The 12,073-nt window shown below is 38.6% G+C and overlaps 1 protein-coding gene across 4 annotated transcripts; it reads left to right on the top strand.

Annotated features, from left to right (window-relative positions):
• The first annotated feature begins 4,316 nt into the window (after positions 1-4,316).
• Positions 4,317-7,542, top strand: LOC103448701 (protein DETOXIFICATION 19-like). Of its 4 annotated transcripts, none has more exons than XM_008387970.3 (8): positions 4,317-4,557; positions 5,213-5,439; positions 5,557-6,101; positions 6,323-6,409; positions 6,506-6,562; positions 6,653-6,903; positions 7,013-7,131; positions 7,242-7,542. In XM_008387970.3, exons 1-8 carry the CDS (start codon positions 4,545-4,547, stop codon positions 7,425-7,427), a joined length of 1,485 nt encoding a protein of 494 aa, XP_008386192.2. In that variant the 5' UTR covers positions 4,317-4,544; the 3' UTR covers positions 7,428-7,542. The 4 variants fall into 4 exon arrangements, with proteins under 4 accessions (XP_008386192.2, XP_028944860.1, XP_017191257.2 ...); XM_029089027.2 differs by having other exon boundaries at positions 4,318-4,557; positions 5,209-5,439; XM_017335768.3 differs by having other exon boundaries at positions 4,318-4,557; positions 5,205-5,439.
• The last annotated feature ends 4,531 nt before the right edge of the window (positions 7,543-12,073 follow it).

The following is a 12,073-nucleotide window of genomic DNA, read 5'->3' as shown; positions in this document are numbered from 1 at the left end:
ACCGAATACGAACTTGACATATCGCATATGCGTGTTTTTTGTTGTGCGGTCTATGTGCCTATTTCGCGGCATTTGCATACAAAAATGGGGCCTCAACGTAAGATGGGAATCTATGTCCGATATGGTTCTTCTTCGATTATTCGCTACTTAGATCCCCTCACCGCTCAATCTAAGACTGAAGTGCAACACATATTAGATCTTTAGAGCATAGCTTAGAGCATGCCAAATGCTTTCACCGATCTAGCATGAGTGACAACATCACAAATTTCAGCTGTGAATATGCCTGCAAAGATGGATATACCAAATGTACGACAGACTTCCCTCTTGGAGGCCCGGGACGCCAACTTTGGCGATCCACGTACATTAGAAGCTAGCTAATCATTTGCCCCTACACATAAGCATGGCAAACCTCTTGGCTTAAAGGATTCACACCCCCAGAAGAGGAAACCTATGGCACATGCATCTGAAGAGCCTACCGTGAATCCGATTGTTGCTTACTCATTATATCTAACTTATGAGGAAATTTTAGATTACGGAAGCATCCTTGAAGAGACAAATCCACCTTCCGAGAATCATGAGATTTCGGTCTATTATGCTAGCTTAAATGATGTTTGGTGTAGAAATGAGATGATCGTTGATGATGCATTAGTGTATATAGTAGGTCATGTTGAGCGATGACATTGAACCCCATTCTGTTGATGAATGTCGACGTATAACTTATTGGTCAAACTGGAAACAAGCAATCCAAGTCAAACTTATTTCGCTTGCAAAATGTAAGGTGTTTAGACCTATAGCTTCTACTCCTCCACATGTGAAGCACGTTGGCTACAAGTGGGTTTTCGTTCAGAAACATAATGAGAAGAACAAAATTGTGCGTTACAAAGCTCGTCTTGTTATGCAAGGCTTCTCACAACGCCCAAAGATTGACTATGACGAAAATTATTCACCCGTTATGGATGTGATTACTTTTCGATACCTTATCAATTTGGTAGTTTCCAAAAAATTGAGTATGCAGCTGATGGATGTAGTAACTCCGAATCTCTTTGGGAATCTTGATACGGAAATTTATATGAAAGTTCCTGAAGGACTTACATTGACTGAATCAAATATTTCCAAACCCCGGAACACGATCTCAATTCGGCTGAGGCATTTACTCTACGGCTTGAAGCAATCCAGAAGAATAGGGTATAACCGTCTGAATGAGTATTTGACTAGTTAGGGATATATGAACAACTAACTATACCCTTGTGTGTTCATTAAGAAGTCACATTTCGGTTTTGTAATTGTTGCAGTATATGTCGATGACATGAACCTTATCGGAACTCTTGAAGAGCTTGCGAGAACTGCCACACACTTGAAGTCAGAATTTGAGATGAAAGATTTAGGACTGATACTGTCTCGATCTCGAGATAAAGCATCGTTCAAATGAAATCTTAATATGTTAAACAAACTACACCCAGAATGTGTTGCACTGCTTTAATGATGATAAAGCAAAGCTTTTGAGTACTTATATGGTCGTTCGATAGCTGGATGCAAAACAAGATCCCTTCCGTCTAAAGAAAGATGATGAAGAGATTTTGGAGCCTGAAGTTGCTTATCTAAGTGCGATAGGTGCTTTATTGTACTTAGTTCAATGCACTAGACCCGACATCTCCTTCGATGTTAATCTTTTGGCAAGATACAGTAATGCACCAACATGCAGACATTGGACTGGTGTTAAAGATATTTTCCACCACCTTAAGGGTACTATGGATTTGGGCTTGTTTTATCCTTATGGATCCTCGAGTAATGCCGCACCCCCTTATCTCAAGTCGATTCTTGCCTTGTTGGTTATGCCGACGTAGGATACTTATCTGATTCGTACAAGGCACGCTCTTAAACGGGTTATGTCTTTACTATTTGAGGCACCGCAATCTCTTAGAAGTTAACTAAACAAACCTTAGTTGCCACTTCGTTTAACCATGCTAAAATTCTCGCCTTACATGAAGCAACTCAGGAATGCTTTTGGTTGAGAGCAATTGTGGGCCATATTCGAAGCTCTTGTGATCTTTACCTCGTCGTTGATGTCCTGGCGACGATTTATGAAGACAACGCAGCATGCATCGAACAACTCAAGAAAGGTTACATTAAAGGAAACAACACCAAGCACATTGCACCAAAGTTCTCAATCAACAACAAGAGCATCAAAAGATTGAAGTCACGCAAATCTGTTCACAAGATAATCTGGCTGACCTCTTCACCAAATCACTACCGAATGCGACATTTCAGACGCTTGTTCAAGGAATTGGTATGCGTAAACTTTCTGAGTTATAACATTGCTAGGTCTCTTTAGAATTGTGTCAAACTATAGGGGAGTATCCTGAAGTATACTTGCTTGATCTTAATGTACTATTTTTCCCTACGATTAGGAGCATTTTTTCCACTGGCACCCACATTGAGTTGACCATATCCCTGATGACGTCCCGTAGATGTTTCATTTGACTTTGTATTTCTAACGCATTTTTCCTTAGACTATGAGTTTTGTCCCTACTTGGGTTTTTACCATAGCCATAGGGTTTTTTTGTGAGACTTCCTTAGCAAGTTCCTACCTTAGTGAGAATAATGTGTTCCCAGAATCAGTGCTGACGAGTCAACTTCCTCAACCTCTACATGATGTCGAATCTACTTGAGTATTCACACACTCAAGGGGGAGTGTTATAAACTATTCTAGTTTAAGTGTGATTGTGTAAATCCTAGATTTGATTTGATTCTAGTTATTCTTTCCTATATGAACTTGTATTCCTTGGAGGAGAATGATTTCTTCTCTCTGTTATTACTATAAATAAAGGCACTACGTAAGGGGGATAACAAACACATTCCTCTACACAATTCTACAAACACATCTCTCAATTTTCTCTCTATGTCGCTGGCCCCCTTTCCTTGTCAGATAAAATAGGCCACAACAAACATGACTAAAAAAGTTCAATTAGTTTCAAGGATTAATAGAGTTGTAATTGGTCCTTACATGTCATTTTACAAGAGGGTAAAATTGGCATTAAAATTATACTAAATGTGGGTGAAAAAAATAAGACAATATGGTGAGTTTATTAGCACTCATTATATATTATACCAATTGAACTGTAATATCACTTCACGGGGTTTAATGTTTTATTAAGTGGGTCGGCCCAAACACAATTTGTTTCATAAGTGGCCTAGGCTGTCCCGTTTGACAGCTTAACTTTTTAATCAGGATTTTCCATAATCATCATTATTGTAAATTCATAATAACAAACTTACGTACCATATGGCATGTGTTCCATTTGGAAATGACGAATTAACTAGTTAATCCAAACAAAAGACTGTAAAAAGAAGAAAGAATGCAAGAACTTCACCATTCAGTAGTTGTACTTGAAACTGCAGCTCATGAATTTCACATTGCATAGGAGCCCTCATGAATTTTCTATCAGGTAATGTCTGATCGAGGAGTCCAATTCTTGCATGGTACAATTAACAAAAGTATGCGCATTTGGCAGGAGATTCCACAGGTTAATTTAATCCACGGCCCTAAAACCATACTAGATCGATTGGGTAACTCAGTACAACGAAACAATTCAACTTATCTACAAATGTCTCAGTCTCACCTTGGTATGAAACTTGGTCTTGAAACCAAGAATGCCTGAAATAATCACCTCATTCATACATGTGGCTAGATTCACAATTTCACATACAAGACGAGCTTTTGCCACATCCATCCTACGGCCACGCTTGAAAGAACCTTTAAAACAAATTTGAGTTGGTGTGTATTAATTTTTTTTTTATCTTATTCATTAAATAAGGCTATTAAGATGCTTTTGTTTAAGAAAAATTATGTAAGTAGGAGCCGTTTTCATTAAAACTCTCTATAATCTAACGGTCAAGTAGTCGGATTTGGGAGATGTTTTGTAGAGATGATTTTTTTAAGATAAACCTAAAAATAGATAGTTGGATTGTTAAAATACAATGTAGAATGATCCCTACAAAGGATCCTCATACGTATGAATTTGTTTTTTTTTTTTTTTTTTTTTTTTTTGCCAAACACAATGTTTAGATTTTAGTTGTATGTTAAGGGATGGGGATGTTTACATTAGGGTTAGGTTCGAATCTGTTCCCTAGCCCCATCGACTTTTTGAGTTAGGAATTTTGCCAAACATTAAGGATAAGTACTGTACCAATTTCATATATAAAGAAGCGGATCCAAAAGTCTACGACTGAAGAATGTACCAGAAAGGTTGGACCGAAAAAAGAAAATATACCAGGAAAAAAGTCTATAATTGAAGTTCTTAAAACTAAATCAAGGATTATGGTTGCATTCAACTGATCAGAAAAGAATAGAAAAGTCTATCGTTAGTCTACTTAATTTCTACGACAATATTCAGACTATATATATATGCCTCTTTTGCCATATAAATTTCTCGGACTTTGTAGTTGTGTCATTGACCTCCTCCTCCTCACAACTCAGCAGTTTAATTTACTAGTTTTAACTTTATAATAGATATCTTCCATTGATCTTCTAGGTTGCGGAAAAAATGATTGTTGAAGGTGAGACATTCAACCTTTCTTTCTTATTACTTCGTTTCTCGAGAATTCATTTTAGTGCAAACTACGAGAGAGTAATGTCATTTAGACTCAAAAATTGACGTATTTGCATACACACTTTCTACTACAATTTGATTTTACGTATGTTTATTAGAATGTATTAGTTTATGTGCATGTAAATAACATTATTGTCCCAAAAGTGGAGGTCCAACTCCCCTAGACTATAGCCAGCCTAACTTAACTACAAAACAAAATTTTACAGCATATAAACTTAGCTATATTTAACAATTTACAACATATAACTCAATTGCAAAACTATTTATAATATCACAATTTCAACCTCTTTACTCAAAAACCATAGTTCCAATCCTATTAGTTACATGTTTCAACTTTCAAGTGCAAATATATCAATTGATTTGTTATTGCGTTGCCGTATTGTTATTTATTTATGTATTTATTTGTAAAAAATTGACTCACAAAAATGAATAATAATTTATAGAAAAATAAATAAATTACATTACTCTCTTCAGAAATTCTGATTCTGTCCTTGAGTGTAACTTCAGAGTGCAATTATTACTCTGGAAATTAAAAGATCAAAACTTGTGTAAGATCTTCAACTTGAAGATATTACTAATGCACCCAGATTATAGCTAGGCAGGTGGGAATGGAGAAGAAGGATCAAAAGGAAGGTGGTGGAACAAACTGGTAGATGTTGAGGAGGCCAAAAAACAGATTTTCTTTTCATTGCCAACAATCCTCACCAATGTGTTCTTTTCCTTGATCCCATTGGTCTCGGTCATGTTTGCTGGCCACCTTGGTGAGCTTCAGTTAGCTGGCGCAACCCTAGCCAATTCATGGGCCAATGTTACTGGTTTTGCTTTCGTGGTAATTTCTCGGTCATTAAGCTGTTCTATTATGGCGCAACCCTAGCCAATTCGTGGGCCACTTATAGACATTAATCTAATAAGATTCTCGTCTTCTCTTTTTCATTTTTTATCTTAGGTTGGGCTGAGTGGAGCTCTTGAAACACTTTGCGGGCAAGGCTTTGGTGCAAAATTGTATAGAACGTTGGGAATTTATCTACAAGCTTCTTGCATCATATCGACCCTCTTCTGTTTCTTGATATCTATAATCTGGCTCTATACAGAGTCTATACTAATTTTACTTCACCAAGATCCTCATATTTCAAAATCTGCAGCACTTTTTTTGAAATTTTTGATCCCCGGATTATTCGCTTATGCTTTCCTGCAAAACATGTTGAGATTTCTTCAGACACAATCTATATATGTAACGCCAATGGTCTTCTCAGTGATTGTCATTGTTATTCATATTGGCATCACATATGGTTTTGTGCATTGGACAACTCTTGGTTTTAAGGGAGCTCCACTAGCAGCTTCAGTTTCACTATGGATATCTGTTCTCATGCTGGCTTTCACTGTTAATTGTACAAAGAGCTTTGAGAGCACATGGGAAGGATTTTCATTCGAATCTTTCGATTATGTCCTCACGGGCTTGAAACTGGCCCTTCCCTCTGCAACAATGGAATGGTAAGTGTGCAATCCTCTGAAAATTTTCACTACTGTTATGTCAAGTAATGTTCTCATGCCAATATACTGAGACGCATTTAGAGAAAATCCTATATGATTAACATTGTATCTGATTCATAGCCTAACAACACGAAAGCCAATGACACGCAAAAGTTTATCTATTATGTTTATGTTTAAAGTTTAAAGCCCAAATTTGTATTTGCTTCTTTCATCGTTTCTAGTTTGGAGGAATGGGCTTTTGAGATTCTGGTGTTCATGGGAGGATTGATGCCAAACTCAGCAAAAAACACTTCACTGCTTGCCATGTGGTAAGCTTCATATATTTCTTCTTAGACTTCTCTCCTCGAATGTACCGGTTATTTCTGGCTTACTCAAGCTGCATGCCTTCGTTCAATATAATTCAGTGTGAATACGCAAGAAATTGGTTACATGGTTACATATGGCCTCAGTGCCGCTGCCAGGTTAGTACTTTCTTCTATTCCCTTATTATAAGTTTTTTGATATCCTCTTTCTATTGCATGGATTGAAACAAAGCGTCCACATTGTGGCAGCACAAGAGTGTCAAATGAATTAGGAGCAGGCAATCCGGACAGAGCTAAGAATGCAATGGTTGTCAATCTTAAGCTCTCTGTGCTTCTTTCTTTTGCAATTATTCTGGCTCTTGTGTGTGGTCACAACATTTGGGCTGGCTTCTTCATTGACAGCAACGCGAATTACGCGGTACTGAAAGAGGACTTTGCATCAATGACACCATTGCTTGCAATTTCAATAATAGTTGATTCTGTTCAAGGTGTCTTTTCAGGTTCAAATTCCCCACTTTTTCTAATAGGGATAGTTCTATTTGATTTGAATCTTCACATTTTTCCTGCGTTTTTTCTTGGTGTCCGTTAATTTGGTTATCCGGTTTTCAGGTGTGGCTAGAGGATGTGGGTGGCAACACTTAGTTGTGTACGTAAACTTGGCAACATTTTACTTCGTTGGTATGACAATTGCTGTTTTGCTTGGATTTAAGTTCAAACTTTATGCCAAGGTGAGACAACCTTGTAGTTCTTGATTTATCTATCAGCAAGCAGAATTTAACTTGATTTATTTTGTTAAATAGTTCAATTAATTCAGTTTTCTGTTTTTATTTTGGTACAGGGCTTGTGGATTGGTATAATCTGTGGTCTCTCCTGCCAAGCAAGCACGCTTTTGTTGATTACATTGCTCAAGAAATGGACTCAATCAGATTTACTTAAAAATCCAGAGCAGGAAGCACCAGTTTTGGTCTCAATTGATGTTAGCGAAAGAAATACAAACATAGACCACTTGGGAAAATCCAGTTGATGCTTATATCCAATTAATATCGTAATAATACATGGATTTGCAGAAACAAGAAACTATATTTCTCAAATAAAGTGTTCCAAATTTGCTTTCAAATTATACATGATTTTTATTTTTATTTTTAGACTCGACTGTACGAGGGGAATTAATCAAATTATACATGATTAATTAACTAGTTACTCCAAAAAAAAGACTGTCAAAAGTAGAAAGAATACAAACTGAGCTGTTGTTCAACTAGTTGCCAGCTTCTATATACAAGAACTTCACCATTCGGATGTCGTACTTCAAACTGCAGCTGATGATGAATTTTCCGATCTATGAGTCCAATTCTTGCATAATACAGTTAGCAAAAGTATGCTGCCACAAATAATTCTATCCACAACCCCTAAAACCAAGAAGGCCTCAAATAATCATCCCATTCAAATATGAGGCCAGATTCACATACAAGACCAACTGTTGTCAACCTATTGTCCCTAAAAATTACTTAGCCTACATCCATAGCCAACCTTAAGGCTAAGGGTGTATAAAAGATGTCACCGCACAGGGCTCCCGATTCGAAAAGGCCCCCAAATTTTCATTACATGTTTTAAATGCGCAAGATAATACTAATCACGGTTCCATCGTTAGTGATAATTTCATGACATTGAAGTCTTTTTGCACATAAAAGGAGAAGAGAAGCAAGCTAGCTTCGCCTACCTCCCATGTATATCTAGCAATGGTAAGAACTGGTTGCTTGCAACTGTATCGGCGGCCGGGGATAGCGCTCCGCGTTCTCTCTTACGAAATCGAAACGAGATAAATGAGTTCGAGTTGACCTTGATTGTGCTAGTGTCAATAATTTAGGTTGCCTAGTATGGCTATAAACAGGTCATGTTTCAGGTCAATCCTGGTTAACTTTTCTAATGTCATCAAGTGTTGCACATCATATATAGACAATGAACTTTGGCCTGTAACTTGTTATGTTTCCGTTGAAGGTAAGGCTGTTCTTAAATCCATACATCCATTCGTTGAAAAGAGTGAGGGACTAGAATAAATACTGAGGCGTGATACAGATAATAGAAAAATTAAAAAGTAGACAATTTCAGTCTTCGTAAAACATTGCAAGATGAGATGAAGAGTTGAAAAAATATAAGGAGAAGGTCAATAGCATCCCCTCCCCTAGAATTTAATATCTAAAATGAAAGGCTATAGTAAACTCGGGTATTAGTTTAGGGACCATGACGGGCTAAGTAATTCATGTTATTAAGAATTCCTTTATAAGGACATGAACTAAGTTCCTTCCATAATATCATTGCTCAAATTAATTGGTAACATTAAGCTCATAGGTTTTACTGTATAACACTCACCTTTATCAAACTTACACCAAAGTCGTATAACATCGAACTCATTTTAAACCACTGTGGAAGGCCTAACCCCTTAAAATTTGTTTGTGTCCCACTTTGCCCCTCGCCGTCTAAGTCTGTTAACAAATTTGTTAAACTACAAATGTGGCACAAATGGACCAACTTTTGCTTAACTGTCTGCCACACGGTCACTATGTGGCCCAAAAAATTAATAAAAACCCATATATTTTTTCAAAACCAATTAACTTAGATCTAAATCATTAAGTTAAGAAATTAGATTAAATAGCGACTCAGTACTATAGTCTAGTAATATTCTTTTTTACCAGTACTATAGTCTAGTTGTTCGTGGCAGGAATTTCCGTCGGGGATGTTTCCTGGCCGACGAGCACACAGCTCCCCTGGAGGTTGGCGCCGGTTGAGGGCTGCTGTCGGGCTTCTGCTTCGCTGTGTCGGGCGTTGTCGGGCAAGTCTCGTCGGGCAAGACTCTTCGGGCAAGACTCTTCGGGCAAGGCTGAAAGAGAAGGACAGCGTTAACTTTGAGAGGTGCCTTTGTGGGGCCTTATGTGTAGGCCTTGAGGCTCACAATCAAGGTTAACATTTAGGTGCTCAGGCGTGCCACTGCCATCTTTAGCATGGCAGATGTAAAATAGCAGTCGTGCTTTAGTTGTATGTATGTATGTATGTATCCAAGAAACCGTGTTAGTTATAACAAGTGCCTTTGTGGGGCCTTAGGTGTAGGCCTTGAGGCTTCCCATAAATAACTAAACCAGTGCTCGAACGCATCATATTCATTCTCGTGATTGTAGAAGTTTTCTAACTATTATACTTCTGATTACCCGAATCCAAGAAATAGGATGAACCCAAATAGGTGCCTTTGTGGGGCCTTAGGTGTAGGCCTTGAGGCTTCCCATCAGAGTTCATTCTTATAATTAGACTCTTTAGGTCGCTGAACGGAATGAATCCAAATGGATGCCTTTGTGGGGCCTTAGGTGTAGGTCTTGAGGCTTTCCATTAGAATCCATCCATGCTCAAGCGTTCTATGATAATCATGGCATAATAGAAAGAAAACTAGAAGGTAGGTTGATTACTTGCGCCCCAAGTAACTTCAGACTTCTCGTTTATCAAGGACTGTCGTGGATGGGTTAAGTCCACATAAGGTTCTTTTTTATGCCTTGAGGCCAAGGACTTTTAACTGATCAGATTTACATGCCCGAGGGCTTAGGACTTGGATCTGGTTTGAACACTGACGATATATTCAAATCGGATTCAAGTACTGAAAAAGCCTCTTAATAATCATGTTGCTAGAAATAACTTGCATATAACTGGAAGTATACAACATATTGAAAAGACAAAACTAAAGCAAAGAAGGTTGGGCAAGGTTAAACCTTATCGGGTAAGGTTGCTCGTCTTGCAGGTCCTTATCTTTGTAGTTTTGTCAAAGGTCTGAAAGCTTAGAGGGGTAGAAAGAGAGAGATTACAAAAGATGAATCGATACTACAGCAAGGTTGAACAAGGTAGCAGAGCTATTACAAAAGGTTGAAGAGAGGGTTATCCTGAAAGGGATGGAGATTTATCCCGAAAGGGATGAAGGCTGACTACAGCTTTGTTTTGAAGGCAAATCTGGTTTTGAGCAGAGTTTGTGCTTGCATTTGTTTGTTTGATTGAGTGTCCTTAATCCTTGATTTTCTTTCTTCTTATATAGACAACTCGGCTTGGCCTTTGGTAGCAGCAGCTTTGGCCGAATGCGGTTTGAGGGTGATGACTCATCAGCTATTTTACATGTAATGCCACCATAAAGTACTTTATGGGCTGTGTAACTGACCAGCCTACACCACTTGGCCTTTGGGTAGGTAAGCAAGTGGTCTTCATGAGCTGCATCAAGTCAGAAAAGGCCTTCTCCTGCCTTCTGGGCTTCGACTGGGCTTCGGCTATCTTCCCTTTCGGGCCTCCTTTTGGGCCAACTCCTTTCTTGAGCCCAAAGTTCAAGTTTTGATCTAAACAGTGCCCCCTTCAATTAATGTTAAGGTTGGAATCCCAAGCGCCAACATTAATTGAATACCCGCATGCGTGTATCTCAATCTTTTGGAACTTCGTGTTCCTTCGACAGGATGAAGGCAACCCCGTGTCCCTTGAGCTTCTCACGACCTCTGAACTACCCTCTGGTTTTCTATAAATTCTGGCTTGGAAACTCTTCTATCAAGCCATCAAATCATCTTCATTCTTTTCTTCCATCTTCCTCGAGTATTTTGAGAAATGGGTTCTTTAAGCTTTGAGTGGGGTTTCCTAAAACTTCCTTTCCGTGAGAAAAAAGGCTTTCATCAAAGAACTGCTATCTCCAACACCCTTGGTCGAACGCCCCGCTATCTCCAACACCCTTGGTCAGGCGGTTTCCTCTTGACGGTTTGTCTCCCTGCTTGCTGCGGTGATAAATCGGGCTTGACCATTACATATGTTGATGGTCCTGTCTGAGGAACCTCTACCAGGCTCATATTGGCCTCACAACCCGATCACCTGATTGGGTTCCATCCATGAAGTCATTGGAAGACCAACTGAATATACCATTGCATCCAGGAAGAGAATTGATTGTAATACGTTGGCCTTGAATCTTTTGTAAATTTCATCAATTTGTCGAAATGAAATATACATTATCTCAGCAACTCTTGTCTTTCCATCTTGAATGTTTGATAAATACGCATTGCATAATGATATCCCGAAGCTCGCTTTACTTCGCATCCTCTTCGATATAACAATCTCTGACATCCCACAACGTAAGACAATACTTCTTTAAGAATTTAACGTTAATGGGATGTTTATGCTTGTTTCCTTCAAGGTCCGCCAGGTAGTATCCCCCTCTATCTAGAACACGACCAATAATGAAAGGACCTTCCCATGTCGGGCTCCATTTTCCAAAACCCCTGAGCTGAGCTCCTAGAGGGAGGATTGTCTTCCATACTAAATCCCCTTCCTTGAAAGATTTCATCTTCACCTTCTTGTTGTAAGCTCGGGCAACAGCTCGTTTCCCTTCTTGAATCTGGTTCAAAGCTTCAATTCGGGCGGTATCCAAGTCTTCAATTCCTTGACACATGGCTTCGACATACTCTTCGCTATGCAATCTAAATTGATTTTGAATTCTTAAAGAACTCACATTGATTTCCACGGGGAGCACTGCATCCTACCCGAAAGTTAAAGCATAAGGAGCTGTCCCTGTTCCTGCTCTCTTAGAAGTTCTGTATGCCCACAAAGTGTTCCCCAGATTCTCATGCCATCTTTCTGGACTATCCATCACCATCCTTTTGATAATGTTGA

This window comes from Malus domestica, chromosome 11, assembly GCF_042453785.1.
Source record: "Malus domestica chromosome 11, GDT2T_hap1".
Classification (NCBI taxonomy): Eukaryota; Viridiplantae; Streptophyta; class Magnoliopsida; order Rosales; family Rosaceae; genus Malus; species Malus domestica.
The sequence above is the reverse complement of the archived record's forward strand: the minus strand, read 5'-3'. Positions and strand labels throughout refer to the sequence as shown.

Excerpts from the sequence above, each read along its gene's own strand:
- LOC103448701 (XM_008387970.3), top strand. Across the intron at positions 6,410-6,505 it reads ACTTCACTGCTTGCCATGTG|TGTGAATACGCAAGAAATTG; the intron begins GTAAGCTTCATA and ends AATATAATTCAG. Across the intron at positions 6,563-6,652 it reads GGCCTCAGTGCCGCTGCCAG|CACAAGAGTGTCAAATGAAT; the intron begins GTTAGTACTTTC and ends ACATTGTGGCAG.